At 61.7% G+C, this 18,904-nt stretch overlaps 1 protein-coding gene and 1 pseudogene across 1 annotated transcript; both read right to left on the bottom strand.

Annotated features, from left to right (window-relative positions):
* Positions 1 to 251: 251 nt before the first annotated feature.
* Positions 252 to 1,959, bottom strand: LOC121150151 (annotated as a pseudogene).
* A 209-nt stretch (positions 1,960 to 2,168) lies between these two features.
* On the bottom strand, positions 2,169 to 18,694 carry LOC121150152 (tumor necrosis factor receptor superfamily member 10A-like). Its single transcript, XM_040970829.1, has 11 exons — positions 18,645 to 18,694; positions 14,706 to 14,787; positions 12,853 to 12,981; positions 11,604 to 11,712; positions 9,563 to 9,660; positions 8,763 to 8,852; positions 8,564 to 8,596; positions 8,450 to 8,475; positions 6,719 to 6,982; positions 4,576 to 4,618; positions 2,169 to 2,595 (listed from the first exon to the last, which is right to left on the bottom strand). Exons 1-11 carry the CDS (start codon positions 18,684 to 18,686, stop codon positions 2,186 to 2,188), a joined length of 1,326 nt encoding a protein of 441 aa, XP_040826763.1. The 5' UTR covers positions 18,687 to 18,694; the 3' UTR covers positions 2,169 to 2,185.
* Positions 18,695 to 18,904: the final 210 nt, after the last annotated feature.

Consider the following 18,904-nt stretch of genomic DNA (forward strand, 5'->3'; position numbering starts at 1 on the left):
CTCTGCTGTTGTTCTGTCCTTTCGAATTTCCTGAAATATGTCCTCTCTGCTTCATTCTGGTTAAATGCTTCTCCGTCCGTTTAAACGTGTCCTTACCCTATTCCGCCATCCTGATTCTCCTCTCGAACCTTCACTCTTGTGCCTAAGACTGCAGGATCACCTTTAAAGGGGCCCTACTATTCAGTGGAAGACAGTTCCTTAGCATGCATAGTCACCATGGTAACGTGTTGCTCAATTATTTCCCTTCCACATGTGCAGCTAAGAAACCAAAGATGTCACCAGGACAGGTGACACCATCGTCCTGGGGCCTCCACAAGCCTGTGTCGGAATCTCAGGGATGTCACCAAACTGTCAATCCGAGTCCAGGTCATGGGGACCGTCATAGCCAGACTCCTTCTGCACATCCAGAGGGTACTGGTTCCACATGGGCCGGCCACTGCTGCCTCTTTGCTCCTCGCTGCAGCTGGATCCGTCAGAGCCTCTGGAATCCTCATCACTGCTCGCCCCCTCTGGGTACTCATTTCACCAATTATTTTCCCTGTTATCATCATCTTCATCTTCGTAAATGTCTGCTGGTTGGTTGTTCAGCATTCACCAGCTCACACTCCTGGCTGTAGGCTGCACAGAGAGGGTGTTCTCAGTCCAGCCTGGTGTTGCTGTTTGCAGGTAGTGAATGTCACACACGTAGTCTGCTTGCTTTTGTTCCTCCTGCTGCCTACCTGCCGGTCCAGCCTCAGACAGGGTCAGTCGCTCCCGGATCAACTCTACAGAATTGCAGAGGATCACATCCTGGTCAGATGTTCGGCAGGAGTCCGCCGCAGCCTTCGCTTCCCCCTCCTCGTGGACCAGGTCGAGGAGCTGGAAGCCTGCGTCCGGTGCGGCCTCGGGCTCTGCGCCGGCGGCGCCCCCCAAGGCTCGGTGGCTGCAGACCACCCGGTAGTGGCCTTCTCCGTGGACCTCCCGAATGGATGCGCTGGACCGGCTGCTCCTGCGAGCGCGCAGTGGCCACCAACTGGAAGACATTCTTCTCGGCCGCTCTCTGCACCTTCCCGTCCCTCCGAGGCAGCCGGTTCGACCACGCCGCCGCGGAGACGCTTGCACGCGAGGACAAGGGCCTCGGTGGGCTCCGAGGTGCGCTTCCGCTTAATGCACAGCACCGCCATCCTCCCGGCCTCCACAGCGGCGTGGCGCGGAGCCTGTTTTATTTATACAGAAGCCGTCACAGCGGCTGGCACAGACTTCACACCTGTCAAGCGGGCATTCCTAAGGATAGTCCTGCCAGTTGTTTCCCCTTGAGGCAGGATATCAGCCGTCCTAACCCTGTGGTCAGGAAGTTCTCAGTGGACGGCATATGTCAATCAGTAACACATTCCTGCTACAATCCTCATTCCACAACTTAGTCTTGGATCAGTTAAGGGAGGAAGTGCGTCACAGGAGGAGGGAACTAAGGAGCAAGGATGGCCAATGGGAGCAGCAGAGACGGGGACAGAGACAGCATGAATAGTAAAAGGCCCTTTGGCTAAAACGGTATCGGCAACATCCACTTCCAAGCTCTCGTTGGTAGTAAAGACCAACTCCACAGAGGCAGACAATGCCTAAACACATTACAGAAGTCTCAGCGGGGTGGTCCGGTGTCCATGCAAAGGGAGGTGGCCACCAGGGTACGGGGTGGGCTTAGTGCAGTTTTGGGGGGGGGTCACTCCTACTAGGCTATAGTTCCTGCTGCTGTACTTGAGGGGCTTATCTCCCCATCCCTGAGTACTGATGAGGTTGGGGTGCTGGGAGCAGCCCTCCCCTTATCTCCCCATCCCTGAGCACTGATGAGGTTGGAGTGCTGGGAGCAGCCCCTTCCCCTTTTCCTCTTTTTTAGATACCAGAAGCAGAAAGGAGATTGGAGGCAGTTATCTTGTCCACTCTCCCCTATCCCTGGACCCTGCCCACCCTATCAGCGGTCCACATGGGTGTGCATCCCTCTCAATATATAACCATCATTAAAAATAAAATAAACTGGGCCCAGCGCAGTAGCCTAGTGTCTAAAGTCCTCGCCTCGCACGCCCAGGATCCCATATGGGCACCAGTTTGTGTCCTGGAAAAGCAGAAAAGGACGGCTCAGAGCCTTGGGACCCTGCACCTGCGTGGGAGGCTCAGCTCCAGTGTTCCTCCCCCCCCTCCCCGTCCACGTATGTCAACACTCGGCTTGCAGTGGGGTGAGCGCCGCGGGGCGTAGCGGTCCGAGGGCAGCGTCCACTGGTGTCCGCGGCATCTCGGGCCCTGGGTCGTCGCGTGGGGCTGTGGCCGGCTGGTCGGCGCGCTTCAGCAGGACCTCCTCGTTGACCAGCTTGTTGATGAAGTTCTCCAGGGCCATGTCCAGCCTCATCCTGTAGAGGGCGGCCATGAGGCGGAACACCGTGGCCTTGCTGCCCAGCCTCTGTCGCCAGGTGATCAGCATCTTCATGTGCTGCTCCCTCACGTTGCCAGAGTTCTCCATCTCGCAGGTGGTAATGTCATTTTCCTCCAGTCCAATGCAGCGCATCAGCATGTTCCAATCTTTCGGGTCCACTTCCTCTTCAAAGCAGTTATGGATCTTAAAGTTGGCTGAAAAGCACAAATGGAAGGTGTGTTCAGAACCTCGCCCGGGGCGGGTCTGTGCAGGACCCTGCCAGCTCACGGCCAGGGGGCTGCCTCTGCACCCCTGCACCCCCTGCGCCCCCGTCGCTCCCTGCACCCCCCCCCCCCCGCGCCCTCCACCCGTCGCTCCCTGCGCCCCCTTCGCTCCCTGTCCACCGCTCACACCTTAATCAGACAGGGACACCCCAGCTCCAAAGGGGTGGACGCTGATGGCAGCTGGGCTCCTGCAGGACCCAGTGGCGGGCTGGGTGCTCCCCCTCTGCGTGCTGGCTCCCTCCCTCAGGCCCGACTTGCAGGGCTGTCCTCTTGGACTTGAACTTTGAACTATGAGCCACACACCCCTCCTCTTGTTAGAAAGCTTTTTGCTTTCTGAAGGAGCACGTCACTGTGCCAGCCCTTCTGGAAGGGGCACCCTGCGCCCAGGAGTCACCAGCCACTCAGCTTGCACCATGCTCCCCAGCTCCCAGAGGCCTTGGGTCGGCCACCCCGTGTGGGCTCGGGGCCTGGGTCTGGTCCGTAGCCTCAGATTTCTGGTTTATCCTTCCACCCACCACGTAGTAGTGGCATCCCCCAGGGACCTCTGTCCTGGCCTTGCCTCTCCTGGGCCCAGGACATCTGCTCTGCACAGACACGGCCACATTCCCAATGCTCCCTTGGTTTCAGAGTAGACCCAGTCACTCTTCCGAGAAAGAAAAAGAAAACATAGGAGAAACGTGGCCCCTTGCCACTGTTCCCCTGCAGACACAGAGTTCCAGGACAGCTTGCCACTTTCCTCCTGACTTTTTTTTTTCTTCCTTTTCTTACATTCCCTTTCATTCAATTTCATTAACTTAAAAAAACGCTTGAATGTGGGGGCTGCTGCTGCAGACAAGTAAGCAGCAGCCACGTGGTGCCAGGTCGAGTCCCAGCCGTTCAGGTGCAGCTCCCTGCTTGTGGCCTGGGAAAGCAGTAGAGGGTGGCCCAATGCCTTGGGACCTGCACCCATGGGAGACCCCGAAGAGGATCTGGGCTCCTGGCTTCAGACCAGCTCAGCCCTGGACACTGCGGCCACTGGGGGAGTGAGCCAGCAGGTGGAAGGTCTCATGGTGTAAAATCAGACTAGCAACAACAACAAAAAGATTTAAAAATATATCCCATGTTCTCAAAAATGGTAAGGCAGAAGGCAACAGTGTGGCAGCCCACACACACCACAGGACCTGCACTGGGTCACGGCCCACACACCACAGGACCTGCACTGGGTCATGGCCCACACACCACAGGACCTGCACTGGGTCATGGCCCACACACCACAGGACCTGCACTGGGTCATGGCCCACACACCACAGGACCTGCACTGGGTCATGGCCCACACACCACAGGACCTGCACTGGGTCATGGCCCACACACCACAGGACCTGCACTGGGTCATGGCCCACACACCACAGGACCTGCACTGGGTCACGGCCCACATACCACAGGACCTGCACTGGGTCATGGCCCACACACCACAGGACCTGCACTGGGTCACGGCCCACACACCACAGGACCTGCACTGGGTCACGGCCCACATACCACAGGACCTGCACTGGGTCATGGCCAGGTCCAGAGGCAGCAGCCCAGGGCACCTGGCACTGACCTGCTCTCGCAGGCTGCCTCGTCCTTGTTCTAGAGCCTCCTAACTTCCCTTGTAACATCCCCCCCTCCTCCCTCATGCCCCCTCCTCCCTCCTCCCTCATCCCCCTCCTCCCTCATCCCCCTCCTCCCTCATGCCCCCTTCCCTGTCTCCTCCAGCACGTCTTTGTATATGTGAGCCCTCTGAACAGTCTAGAACAGTTTCCTCCAAAACCGTGGGTAACATACTGTAAGCCTGGGTCCCTTCAGTCGTGGTTGGCCCCATGCCCCTCGACCCACCACCACAATTGGGGGCCCAAAGATGGTCCCCTGACCTTGCTGCCCACAAGTACTGACCATTCTCTTGCCCTGGCTTCATGATGTATTTCTCGGCAAATTCCTGAGGAGAGAAGAGAGTAAAGGCGCCGTGGGGGAGGCGTCCCGCCCTCGGGATTCCCCGCAGCCGGACTAGAGCAGCGCGTCTCCCAGTCGTGGTTTCAGTGCCCGTGAGAATAAGATCTGTGGCTCACTGCCCACGTGCCTGCCACACCTGCCACATCAGGCAAAGCTGTGAACTCCACCCCGGTGTCCTGTGTACCCAGTCCACCTGCTCTGGGCCTGATGCCCGTGCCAGTCTGTGTCCTGTGGGCACGAAGGGAGCCTGGGTCTGCCCAGGGCACTCCCTCCAGGACACTGCTGGGGCCCGGGGCCTGTGCCTCTGCCTGGCCTGGGTCACTGCTCCGGACAACTGTCCCTACCGAGGTCACCTCACCCAGGACTATCTGGCCACAGCCCTGCCCACCTCGGTGCTTCCGCACAGCCAGTGAAGACACCGCTGTGGTGCCAGCATCCCGTATGAGCACGTGCTGGAGTCCCAGCTCCTCGGGGACGTGCCGGGAAGGCAATGGAAGGTGGATAGAGGGCCTGGGCCCCCATGCCCACGGGGGCAAGCCAGACAGTGCTCCCGACTTCAGTGTGGCTCGGCCTCGGCCAGTGTGGCCATCTGGGAAGTGAACTAGCTGACTTTTCTGCCTCTCCCTGCAATTTACTCCCTTACTTTATTTGAAAAAAAAAAATTCTCTATCTCAGGAGAAATCAGGGTTTTGGCAGATGATCAGGTTATAACAAGACCAGGAAGTCCCTGAGTGCCGTCGCTGGCACCTGGGCATGGTGGCACATGGGCACAGTGGCACCTGGACACAGTGGGAGGGCATGTGGGGGGCACAGGCAGAGATGGGATGAGGCTGCCTGAGCCAGAGAGGCTGGCAACCTGCCAGGACGGCCCCAGGACCCTCAGCAGCCCCCTCCATGTCCCCGGGGCCCTCAGCAGCCACCTCCATGTCCCCAGGACCCTCAGCAGCCACCTCCATGTCCCCAGGACCCTCAGCAGCCACCTCCATGTCCCCAGGACCCTCAGCAGCCACCTCCATGTCCCCAGGACCCTCAGCAGCCACCTCGGTGTCCACGGGGCCCTCAGCACGCCACCTCCATGTCCCCAGGACCCTCAGCAGCCACCTCCATGTCCCCAGGACCCTCAGCAGCCACCTCCATGTCCCCGGGACCCTCAGCAGCCACCTCCATGTCCCCGGGGCCCTCAGCACGCCACCTCCATGTCCCCAGGACCCTCAGCACGCCACCTCCATGTCCCCAGGACCCTCAGCACGCCACCTCGGTGTCCACGGAGCCCTCAGCAGCCACCTCCGCATCCCCAGGACCCTCAGCAGCCACCTCCATGTCCCCAGGACCCTCAGCAGCCCCCTCCGCATCCCCGGGGCCCTCAGCAGCCACCTTGGTGTCCATGGGGCCCTCAGCAGCCACCTCCATGTCCCCGGGGCCCTCAGCACGCCACCTCCATATCCCCAGGGCCCTCAGCACGCCTCCATGTCCCCAGGGCTCTCAGCACGCCACCTCGGTGTCCACGGGGCCCTCAGCAGCCACCTCCATGTCCCCAGGGCCCTCAGCACGCCACCTCGGTGTCCACGGAGCCCTCAGCACGCCACCTTGCATCCCCGGGGTCCTCAGCACATCACCTCCATGTCCCCGGGGCCCTCAGCACGCCACCTCGGTGTCCACGGGGCCCTCAGCAGCCACCTCCATGTCCCCGGGGCCCTCAGCACGCCACCTCCATGTCCCCAGGACCCTCAGCACGCCACCTCCATGTCCCCGGGGCCCTCAGCACGCCACCTCGGTGTCCACGGAGCCCTCAGCATGCCACCTTGCATCCCCGGGGTCCTCAGCAGCCACCTCCATGTCCCCGGGACCCTCAGCAGCCACCTCCATGTCCCCGGGGTCCTCAGCAGCCACCTCCATGTCCCCGGGGCCCTCAGCAGCCACCTCCATGTCCCCGGGGCCCTCAGCACGCCACCTTGCATCCCCGGGGTCCTCAGCAGCCACCTCCATGTCCCCGGGACCCTCAGCAGCCACCTCCATGTCCCCGGGGCCCTCAGCAGCCACCTCCATGTCACCAGGACCCTTAGCAGCCCCCTCCCTGTCTCCTTGCCTGCTCCAGCTGCTCCAAGGAGGCTGCTGTCCTGCTCTGGTCCACGCATTCCCCGAGAGCAGCCTGGGGCTGAGGGGCCTGCTCAAGTGACATGGTCTGGGGCACAGGGCTGGTCTCAGAGTCGGCAGACCCAGGACGGGCCACGGCAGCCGGTGTCAAGGTCAAGGACTCCTCCATCGACACTTGGTCCACTCCCAGGACTGGCTCGTGGCCCTCCGTCTTCACGGACAGCAGTGCCTCGCTGGACTCCAGGCCACTGGACACCTAGAAGGAGAAATCGCCCATGAGTTCCCAGGGGACGGCCCAGTCCATGCCTGTGCCCTGCCCACCTCCTGCTCCTGCCCTGCCTAGCCCTGCCCACACCCTGCTTGCACCCTGCCTGGCCCTACCCAGGCTGTGCCCTCGCCCTGCCTAGCTCTGCTTGGCCCTACCTTGTCTGGACCTGCCCATGCACTGCCCACACCCTGCCAGCCCTACCTGCACACAGTGGGCCTTGCCTGGCCCACACCCTGCCAGCCCTGCCTGCACACAGTGGGCCTTGCCTGGTTCTGCCCACACCCTGCCAGCCCTGCTCAGCCTTGCCTGGCCCACACCCTGCCAGCCTTGTCTGGCTTTGCCCACATCCTGTCAGCCCTGCTCAGCTTTGCCTGGCCCTGTCCAGCCTTGTCTGGCTTGGCCCACACCCTGTCTGGCCCTGCTCAGCCTTGCCTGGCCCACATCCTGCCAGCCCTGCTCAGCCTTGCCTGGCCCACACCCTGCCAGCCCTGCTCAGCCTTGCCTGGCCCTGTCCAGCCTTGTCTGGCTTGGCCCACACCCTGCTAGCCCTGCCTGGCCTGGCCCACACCCTGCCAGCCCTGCTCAGCCTTGCCTGGCCCACACCCTGCCAGCCCTGCTCAGCCTTGCCTGGCCCTGTCCAGCCTTGCCTGGCCTGGCCACACCCTGCCAGCCCTGCTCAGCCTTGCCTGGCCCTGTCCAGCCTTGTCTGGCTTTGCCCACACTCTGTCTGGCCCTGCTCAGCCTTGCCTGGCCCACACCCTGCCAGCCCTGCCTGGCCTGGCCCACACCCTGCCAGCCCTGCTCAGCCTTGCCTGGCCCACACCCTGTCAGCCCTGCTCAGCCTTGCCTGGCCCTGTCCAGACTTGTCTGGCTTTGTCCACACCCTGCTAGCCCTGCCTGTGTCCAGCCTAGTCCTGCCTGGCCTGGCCTGCACCCTGCTGGCCCTGCCCACACCCTGCCAACCCTATCTGTGCCCTGTTCCTGAGGTTAGCTGGGCAGGGCCTGATGCACTGTCATTTCTCCCAGTCCTGGGACAGCCAGGGGGTGCTCCACAGCCCCAGGGGCATGTCCCATGCTGACCCCTGCACACACTAGGGTGGGGCCCAATCCCAGTGACTGGAGCTTTATTAGGGAGATTCAGAGGAAGCCAAGAAGATACGGCTGAGCCTGTGCCGATGGGGCCGCCAGCCACAGGAGAACGAGGCTGCCAGCAGGCACAGAAGGTCCCCTGGTTGCCCACTGTGAGAGCCACCTGCCGCCCTGCACCTGGCCCTCTGGGGCTGTCCTTCATACAGGCAGCTGGGGATCCAGGTGCTGTGTCCATGCCTGTGGGAGACAAGGCCTGTGGCTGCCCTTGTCCACCCGTGGGAGCTTCTGGACCCTAAGCTCCAGGCCAGAATCCCAGCCCGCTGGGGTCACCTCGCAGGGGCATGCCCAAACCCAGCTGGCACTCACGGAGCTTCTGGGGTCTTGTGATTTTCCTGAAAATAAAGAAACAGAGTGAGCACATGACCATGACTTCTGGGGGGGCAGCAGCACCCTGAACCCTAACAAAGACAACCTACATACTTTTGAGCAACTCAGTCAAGTTCCCGAGGCCACCTGGGGGAACACAGAGGTGGGCAAGTCAGCCCAGTGGGAACCACCATCGCCTCAGCACCCCTCCGCATGCCACCACGGGGACCCCGAAACAGGGGCAGACTGCTGCACCGCTGCCCCTTCCTGCACTCCACCCCACCCCACCCAGCCCTGAGGCAGCCAAGCTTACCTCTTTTTAAGCAGAAAGCCAGGGCCACAAACACGCCCAGCACAATCAGCACGCCCAGCACGCCCAGCATGGAGATCCACCATTGTGATCCTGCAGGAGGCACAGAGGCACCATGAGGCTGAGCCCAGAACGGCCATCCACATCACCGTGCCACTTCAGCAGGTGCCCGTTAGCACAGCCCCAGGCTCAGGTCCTCAAGAGGGTGCAGAGCAGGGGTCCCATGAGAGGGGGTCCCCAGGATCTGTAGCTCAGCACATCCCCTCCCAGCCACAGCACCATCGGGGTGTAGTGGCCTGGCCCAGCGCTGTGGTGTGGAGGGCAGTGTCCACCTGCAAAGCTGGCATCCCTCGAGGCCATTGCTTCGTGTCCCGGCTGCTCCACTTTCAATCCAGTTCCCTGCTCCCGGCCTGGGGAAGCAGCCGAGCGTCCGTCTGAGCAGAAGTGACTCCATGAGGAGTGCCCAAGTGGACAGCTGGCCAGACGCTGCCTTGCCCAGAGCCGACTCCCGCCCTGGAGCATCCAGAACACCAAACACTCTGACCTCTCTGCATCTGGAGGCTGACACTGAGCAGGGTGAGGGTACCATCACTCGGCATGCCAACACACACCAACCAAGCGGGGAGCTGCAGCCTCATGCACCCCAAGCCCTGCACCTGCAGTGTGTAACCCCCCAGTGCTGCGCACGTGCTCACGGACCACGCCTCCCGCGAGGGAGCAGCCGTTAACCTTTCTGGACAGTAAAGCCCTTTGCTGGACCAACAGCCTCCCTCCCGTGCCCCTCTCTAAGCGGCTCCAAGTACCTTTATTCACCTCCGAACTGGCCGGATCTTGGGTGTCGTTGGCACACTTGGTATCGTTGGTGGGCGTGCATTCTTGGAGCACCTGGTTGTTCTTACACCTGAGGGCACATCAGCATCACTCCCCTGCCCGCCCTGCTGTGCCCCATGTCAGCACGCTGAGGGCACACCGGCATCACTCCCCTGCCCGCCCTGCTGTGCCCCATGTCAGTACGCTGAGGGCACACCGGCATCACTCCCCTGCCCGCCCTGCTGCGCCCCATGTCAGTACGCTGAGGGCACACCGGCATCACTCCCCTGCCCGCCCTGCTGTGCCCCATGTCAGCACGCTGAGGGCACACCGGCATCACTCCCCTGCCCGCCCTGCTGCGCCCCATGTCAGTACGCTGAGGGCACACCGGCATCACTCCCCTGCCCGCCCTGGAGATGGGAATGGGTCTGCTGTACCTCCTGCATGCCCTGAGGCCGCATCTTGCGGGGCAAAGCCACAGAGGGAGGCAGATGCCACCGAGTCCAGAATGCTGGCCGCAACAGGCCCAGCGGTCACTCCCTCGGAGCCCATCAGGCTTAAAGGCCTCTCCCTCTAAGCCTGCCGTGATGTGTGCCTGCAGGCTGGCAGGGCCTGCAGCAGCTACGCCAGCCCTCCCACACACGGCTACCTTTCCTGGGCTTGACCGCAGCCACGGCTTCCATCAGGGCCTGCACTGTGGCTCAGCAGCTCAAGGCGCTCACTGCCTGAAGTGCTGACACCACACGTGGGCACGGATATCCCATTTGAGAACATTTGCTTAAAAGATTTATTTACTTTTATTGGAAAGGCAGATTTACAGAGAGGAGAGACAAAGACAAAGATCTTCCATCTGCTGGTTCACTCCCCAAGTGGCTGCAACAGCCAGAGCTGGGCCAAAGCCAGGAGCCAGGAGCCAGGAGCCGCCTCTGGGTCCCCCACACAGGTGCAGGGTCCCAAGGCTTTGGGCCGTCCTCGACTGCTTCCCCAGGCCACAAGCACAGAGCTGGATGAGAAGCAGGCAGCCAGGACACAAAGCAGCCGGATGCCGGTGTGTGCAAGGCGAGGATTTAGCCATTGGGCTGTTGCGTTTGGGCCCATGAGTGCGGCTCCTCCACCTGCCCCAGCTCCGCGCTGCTGCGCCTGGGAGAGCAGCTGAGCTCCGCCGTGCCCAGGGCAGACCCAGGCGCCTCAGCCTGGCCGCTGCAGCCGCTTGGGAGGAAACAGCCAATGGCAAAGCCCCCTTCCTTGGTGTGTCTCTGTCTCCCACAGAAATCAGTCAGTGAAAGACAAAACCTCCCTCTGGATGCCCCATTCCTGCCCAGCCAGCGCCTGAGGTGTGCCCCAGCTGGGCAGCCTTTGCCTGGGTGCTTCTGTGGGACCATCAGGGTGGGCTGGGCTGGGGTACTAACCTGCTCCCTGCTGTTCCCTGCGCAGAGAGGACAGGCCGCTGAGAGGAGAGGACAGGAGGAGAGGAGAGAGGCCGCTGAGGACGGAGGTGGAGAGGAGAGAGGCCGCTGAGGACGGAGGTGGAGAGGACAGGAGACAGCTGAGGACGGAGGAGGCTGGAACTGAGAGCTGAGGTGCCAAGGCGCACCGCTGTTGCAGTAGCTATGAGGTGCAGAAGTGCCCCCAGGGCCTCCGGAGGGGTGTGCCTGGCTTCCGTGCCTAGATCGTGAACAGGGTCCGGCTGACCGCCAGGGGCGTGCGGGGACAGTGGCCCTTCCCCCTAGCCCTGCACTGCCTTTCTCTGCCCAGCGCTCTCCCACAGCTGCCTCTGCTCCAGGGGTCCCCGGGCGGGCTTCCTGAGTGCCCACTGCTATGCATGGGCCACCAGCTGGCCTCCCACCGTGGCAACCTGCCTGATGGGCCCCAGGCCTGCAGGCCTTGGCCAAGCTCAGGGCTCACATGTTGCAAGAATGAGTGACTGTCTCTCCTCTCTGTATATCTGACTTCCCAATAAGAAAAAAAAGAATGAATGAGTGAAAGAATGAATGGCACCTGGCTGACGCCCCCCCGGCCCAGCCCCGCGGGCACCTGCTGCAGTGGAGGCAGTTCTCGGGTTCATCTGGCGAGGCGTAGGAGTCCTTCTTGCACTGGCACTGCCGGTTGACAGTCGGAGAGCAATCTCTCACCATTTCCTGGTCTGCGACGAGAGAAGGCTGCGGGTCAGACACTGGGCATGGGGTGCTCTGCCATGGCCTGCTCCCGGCCCCAGGACGGGGTCGGCTACAGAGACCAGGAAGAGGCGACAAGCAGGGGCGTTGGTGGAGAGGCTAACAGAGCAGCACTCAGGAGCCTCAGGAGAAGCCCTAGCCGGAGCTCTGCAGAAGCCTGCTACTCACACCTCGTCCAGTCCTGCCCCGCTCTGCCCTGCCACCCCGTCCAGCCCTGGCCAGCTCGGCCCTGCCCTGCCGCCCCACCCTGTCCAGCCTGGGCTGCCTGCAGAGCGCCCACAGGCCAGTAACCCTGCCCAGCCGTGCCAGCTTGCTGCCCACTGGTATGGCCCCTTCTGCATGGAAAAGAGACTACCCTACTGGGCTGGCCATGCCTATCCCAAGCTCCACCCCATTCTAGAAAGCTGTTGCCAATCCGCCCCATGACCCCTGCCCTCCCCTGCTGCTCAGGTGCCCAGGGACACTTGGCAGGGACAGTTGCTTTCATTTCTATAAAGGGCAGAGGAACAGAGAGCTTCCATCCGCTGGTCCGCTCCCCAAATGCCCACAGCAGCTGGGGCTGGGCCTGGCACCTGACCTCACTCTCCGTCCTGGGAGGACAAACCTGAGCCCTGGAGCCATCGCTGCAGCCTCCTGGGGTGCCCGTCAGCAGGCAGCAAGCTGCACTCCACATCAGACCGGGGTGCAGGTACCCGCCCCCCAGCATCCAGAGCTCTGCCGCTCACAGGTGCTCCCAGGCTGGCGTAGTGTGCCAGGCTTAAACCAGCGCGAGCAGCAGCAGGCCGGGGAAGACAGCAGAGGGTGGCAGGACGCTGTGCCCACGCGGGAGACCCGGAAGAGGTCGCCTTGGCGTGAGACCCCCTGCTGGGGCCAGAGCTGTTGCGAACGGACAGGATGTCGCCCACCATGCTCGCGCCCCATACCAGCTCCTTCGTTCCAGCACAGCTGGGAGCAGCTGACGACAGCTCGAGTCCCAGGCTCCCCCAGCTGTGTGGGAGGTCAGGGGCAGCTCCTGCCTGTGCTGCGGCAGCTGGGCAGTGGGTGGAAGAGCCCTCGCTTTCTCCAAGCACGCAGTCGTCGTCCCTGCACGCTGGCCAGCGCGCACTTACCTTCGCGGCATGTCTGACACGGCAAGCAGGCAAACAGCCCACCAGAGTGGGTCATGTGTGTTCCTGGTGGGCACCGCTCACACTGGCCTTGGGTGTGGTTCTTCTCACACGCACGGAGGACAAAGGAGCCTGCATGACAAAGGGTGGTGGTGAGCTGGGCTGCCCCCCAATGGCATGGGACAGTGGCCAGTGTGTGTCCAGAGTGCTTCATGTCCTAGGGCAAAAACAGCTGGTCCAGTAGCCACCTGCTCAGGGCACCAACGACCCACCCAGGGCCGGAGGGAACCCAGACGCAGGCCCCACAGGGCAGTTCTCGCATCCCAACCCGTGAGTCGCAAGGCCTGGGTCCGGGCAGACTGTGCCCCGGGGAACCATCGGCCAGGTGTGCACTGAGACAACCAGTGTCGGATCGTCAACATGTGGGACCAAAGCAATGTGTCATTCACATGTGTGACCTCTGAACATTCCTTCATGGGTACATGTGTGTGCATGTGTGTCACGGATACATGGATTTCATGGGTGCACGTGTGTGACACATGTACACAGGTGTCACAGTACATGTGTGTGCAAGGGGGTCATGGTACATGTGCGTGCACAGATGTCACGGGTAATGCGTGTGCAGGCGTCACGGGCACACGTGTGTCTTTGCTCCCCTGGGGGCATGGCTGCATCCATAGCCTGGGAGAGCCTGTGTTCGCTGGGGGATGGAGTGATTGGCGACAGGTATAGCCCGTGTGAATGGGTTGTGCATTCAAGCAAACACTTGTGTGTGGTGCTGTCCTGGCCTCCCGAATGGGCACCAGTTCAAGTCCCAGCTTTGCAGCTCTGATCCAGCTCCGTGCCAACAGCCTAAGTGTTTGGCGCTCCCTGCACGTGGGAGACGCGCCACCAGCCCCCGACTCCACCTTCCCCAGGCCCACTTCACTCTCTCTCTGCCTTTGCTTTTTTTTTTTTTTTTAAGATTTATTTATCTTCATTGGAAAGTCAAATACACAGAGAAGAGGAGAGACGGAGAGGAAGATCTTCTGTCCGATGATTCACTCCCCAAGTGGCCTCAATGGCTGGAGCTGAGCCAATCCGAAGCCAGGAGACAGGAACCTCTTCCGGGTCTCCCATGTGGGTGCAGGGTCCCAAGGCTTTGGGCCGTCCTTGACTGCTTTCCCAGGCCAGCAGGGAGCTGGATGGGAAGTGGAGCTTCCGGGATTAGAACTGGCGCACATATGGGATGCTGGCGCGTTCAAGGCGAGGACTTTAGCCGCTAGGCTACCAGGCTGGGCCCTCTCCCCCCTTAATTCTTTCACATACATAAACCTGTTGTATTACACACATCTGTGAAGACAGTTTCCACAGTAAGGTGCTGAGTGCATGTCTACAGCTTTGTGCAGGTGTGAACAGGTGGGTGAGTGCATACAGGTGTGTACAGGTGAGTGTGCACGTGTGTGGGCAGCGAGCTGTGCAGGCCCTGGCCTCTGAGCTCCCCGGGGAGGCACCTGCTGACAGGGTGACTGGCCATCAGGAATGCAAAGCCCTCACCCACTCTTGAGGTTGAACCCCAATTTGGGAACCTGCACCCGCGTGGGGGAACCCCAATTTCAAAGCGCCTACAAGGCAGTCACGTCAAGCCCCCTCCTGACTCGGGGTCCCCCGGGGTCCGGGCTCCTCTCTCCTGCCCTCGCGGGCCACACGCTGCGCCACAGAGCAGGGGCTGGCGGAAGCGTGCTTCCTAGGGTTCACGCGGGGTGCGCAGGGGCTGCGGGCGAGGCCCACGCAGGCCGCCTCAGGCGCGATGCCTTCCCAGGGTGACCCCAGCTGGCCAAGGGCCCGCAGCCCGCCTGGCCGCGCCATGGACTCACCTGCAGGGCAGTTCCGGCAGCAGAGGTTGCCACTCGCATATTCGTCCTTGTTACAGGAGGGCATGCCACTCGCCACAGCCACCTTCAGTCAGAAAGGGGAGTCAGGTCCCCCAGGTGCCGGAGCCCAGGAGGCTCAGCGCGGGCGAGCGGGCGCGCACGGCTGCTCCGCCGGCTTCCGCACACCTGCCCAGCGGGCCCCTCCCTGTCCAGCAAGGCCCGGGCTGCAGCCTGCAGGCCAGACCCTGTGGATCCAGGGGACCCGGCCCACGGCACGGCCTGCGGGCTTGGTGAGCACTGCGCACTGCTTGGCACGGCTGAGGGAACACACGGTGTGCACAGTGCTCAGCAGCACCAACCCCCACTAGGATCTCACTGCCTGCCTGACTGGAAGGGCAGGTCCACGAGAACTGACCACGTGTACTAAGCACAGCACCACCACACGCGCGTACTAAGCACAGCACCACCACACGCGTGTACTAAGCACAGCACCTCTGAGAGGACCAACCACATGTGTACTAAGTACAGCACCACCACACTCATTTACTAACTACAGCACCACCACACGCATATATTAAGTACAGCACCATTGTGAGGACAGATCATGCACGTGTACTAAGTACAGCACCACTGTGAGGACCGACCACATGTGTACTAAGCACAGCACCACCACACTCATTTACTAACTACAGCACCTCTGAGAGGACCCACCACATGTGTACTAAGCACAGCACCACCACACGCATTTACTAACTACAGCACCACCACACGCATATATTAAGTACAGCACCACTGTGAGGACAGATCATGCACGTGTACTAAGTACAGCACCACTGTGAGGACCGACCACATGTGTACTAAGCATAGCACCACCACACGTGTGTACTAAGTACAGCACCACTGTGAGGATCAACCATGAGTGTACTAAGTACAGCAGCACCACACACATGTACTAAGCACAGCACCTCTGAGAGGACCGACCACATGTGTACTAAGCACAGCACCACCGTGAGGACTGATCATGCATGTGTACTAAGTACAGCACCTCTGAAAGGACTAACCACATGCATGTACTAAGTACAGCACCACTGCACGCATTTACTAAGTACAGCACCACCCACGCATATATTAAATACAGCACCACTGTGAGGACCGACCACATGTGTACTAAGTACAGCACCACCACATGCATATATTAAGTACAGCACCACTGTGAGGACCGATCATGCACGTGTACTAAGTACAGCACCGCTGTGAGGACTGACCACATGTGTACTAAGCACAGCACCGCTGTGAGGACCATGTGTGTACTAAGTACAGCAGCACCACACACGTTTACTAAGTACAGCACCACCACACACGTGTACTAAGCACAGCACCTCTGAGAGGACCGACCACATGTGTACTAAGCACAGCACCACCGTGAGGACTGATCATGCATGTGTACTAAGTACAGCACCTCTGAAAGGACTAACCACATGCATGTACTAAGTACAGCACTACCACACGTGTACTAAGTACAGCACCACTGTGAGGACTGACCATGTGTGTGTACTAAGCACAGCACCACCACATGCATGTACTAAGTACAACAGCACTGTGAGGATCGACCATGAGTGTACTAAGCACAGCACCACCGTGAGGACTGATCATGCATGTGTACTAAGTACAGCACCTCTGAAAGGACCAACCACATGCATGTACTAAGTACAGCACTACCACACATGTGTACTAAGTACAGCACCTCTGAGAGGACCGACCATGTGCCTGTACTAAGTACAGCACTGCTTTGGCCATCCACAACTGGCAGTGCCTGCCGGGTCACCTGCAGAGTGCCCCCTGCAGCCTCAGCTCTCAGTCCAAGAAGAGGATCCTTTTCAGAAACAAAACTGAGCTCCCCCCGTTTGTTTCCGCTGCGACTCCTCTAATTCTCGCTTCACCAACATGTCCAGGGATGGCCACTTGACACTGAGTGAGAACGCTGGGTCAGAGGCACACGACACTCCCGCCCAAGAGATGGTGAGGGCTCGGGGCTTGCTCAGCCAGTGGCAACCCAATGTTCACGAGAAACAAAGAACTCAGGATGGCTGCCTGCCCTCCCGCGGGCCTGGCCCTCCTGGCCCTCCTGTCCCCTCAGCCCGGCTGGGCACCTGCCCTCCTGGCCCTCCTGTCCCCTCAGCCCGGCTGGGCACCTGCCCTCCTGGCCCTCCTGTCCCCTCAGCCCGGCTGGGCACCTGCCCTCCTGGCCCTCCTGTCCCCTCAGCCCGGCTGGGCACCTGCCCTCCTGGCCCTCCTGTCCCCTCAGCCCGGCTGGGCGCCTGCCCTCCTGGCCCTCCTGTCCCCTCGGCCGGCCCGGGTGCCTGCCCTTGTGGCCTGCCTCTCCTCCCACTGGCCTTAACTCTGACCCTCTTCTCTGACGGTGGGAAGCCCCCGGTGCTGTGTCTGAGAGGACAGTGGCTCCCGCACCTGTGCCCTGTCCATTCGTCAAGCTGAGCTGCCTCCTGGCAGGGGAGTGCCCCACAGCTCACTGTCCTGGACATTATGGCCCAGGAGCCCACCCTTGGGTGCACAGCAGAGCTCTGCTCTGGCCCATCTTATGTGTGCTTTCACATTCTTTTTTTCCTACACTTTGAATTTGTTTTCATTTTATTGGAAGGGTCACTCCCCAGATGCCTCCAGCAGCAGGGTGAGGGGAGCCGAGCGGGTCCCCAGCCAGAAGCCAGGAGTGTCTCTGAGCACCCCTGACCCTGCCCGGGGCTGACCCTGACTTGGTCTGCCCTCAGCTGCTCCCCCAGTCTCCAGGAGCAGCGGGGACGCAGCAGGCCAGGCAACGCTACACCACAGCACCCAGGGGCTGGTTTCACTTTGGGTTTCTGAAACCTACAACAAGTAAACCCACGTGGGTCCATGTCTGCCTGCCTGCAGCAGCCCCAGGAATCTAACTTCCTACAAAAGGCCGAAAACATTTCCACAACTTGCAACAATTTTACAGAACGTTTTTTCAACACCCACCCGGATTTTAGAACATTTTATGTGTGATTCACAAACTTGCCCGGGCTTGCCCAACTCCCCCTTCCCCTCTGCTCCCCAAGGCTGCCGGGGACCCTAGACCCGCATCGGGCTCCGTGGACCTCGCCGCCCCACCTCGGCCCACCCGTGCCCCAAGTCCTGGGGTCCTCACCGCCTCCCCGCCCGCCCAGACCCGCGCCCCAAGTATTCCCACACCTTCCTGAACGCCCCCCACTGCCGCTCAGCCCCGCGGAGTCCTGCGCCCCAAGTCCCCAGGTCCTGGCTGGCCGCACCCCCACCGGCTCGCCACCCCGCGGAGACCTGCGCCCCAAGTCCTCCTGGCCTCGGGCCTCGCTGACCGCACCCCCCCGACCGCACCCCCACCGCCTCTCCGTCCCGCTTCTGGTCGCCCCATTGCCTCCCCAACCCGTGGAAACCCGCACCCTAAGTCCCCAGGTCCTGGCTGGCCGCACCCCCACTGCCTTCCGCCCCGCGGAGACCTGCGCCCCAAGTCCTCCGGGCCTCGGGCCTCGCTGACCGCACTCCCACCTGACTGCACCGCCTCCCCGTCCCGCTTCTGGTCGCCCCATTACCGCCTCAACCCGCTAAGTCCCCAGGTCCTGGCTGGCCGCACCCCCCACTGCCTTCCGCCCCACGGGGACCTGCGCCCCAAGTCCTCCGGGCCTCGGGCCTCGCTGACCGCACCCCCCCCGACCGCACCCCCAGCCCCACCGCCTCCCCGTCCCGCTTCTGGTCGCCCCATTGCCTCCCCAACCCGCTAAGTCCCCAGGTCCTGGCTGGCCGCACCCCCACCGGCTCCCCGCCCGTCCCAGACCCGCGCCCCAAGTCCTCCGGGCCTCGCTGACCGCACCCCATCGCCTCCGGGGGCCTCAGCCGGCGGCCCCGATCCCCCAAGGAGCCGGGGAGACTCACCAGAACTTGGAGGAGCAACAGGCGCCAAAGCGCATCGGCCATGGCGCCCGGCGAGAGCGCCGCTGGACCGGGATCCCAGGGCGCGCGCCCCGGCGCTTCCTTCCGCCTCCAGGCAGCGCAGGCGCCCGGCTCCCGCTGCGTCCCGCGCTCCCAACTTCGGCTGGCACGTGGGCGGACTCCAGCCTCAGGCTCTGCCCCTGACTGAGTCACTTTTTTTTTTTTTTTAACAGAAGCAGCTTCAGAAAAAAAAAATCTCAGTT

The sequence above is a fragment of the Ochotona curzoniae genome, unplaced genomic scaffold, assembly GCF_017591425.1.
Source record: "Ochotona curzoniae isolate NIBS_2020 unplaced genomic scaffold, NIBS_Ocur_1.0 scaffold_4937, whole genome shotgun sequence".
NCBI lineage: Eukaryota > Metazoa > Chordata > Mammalia > Lagomorpha > Ochotonidae > Ochotona > Ochotona curzoniae.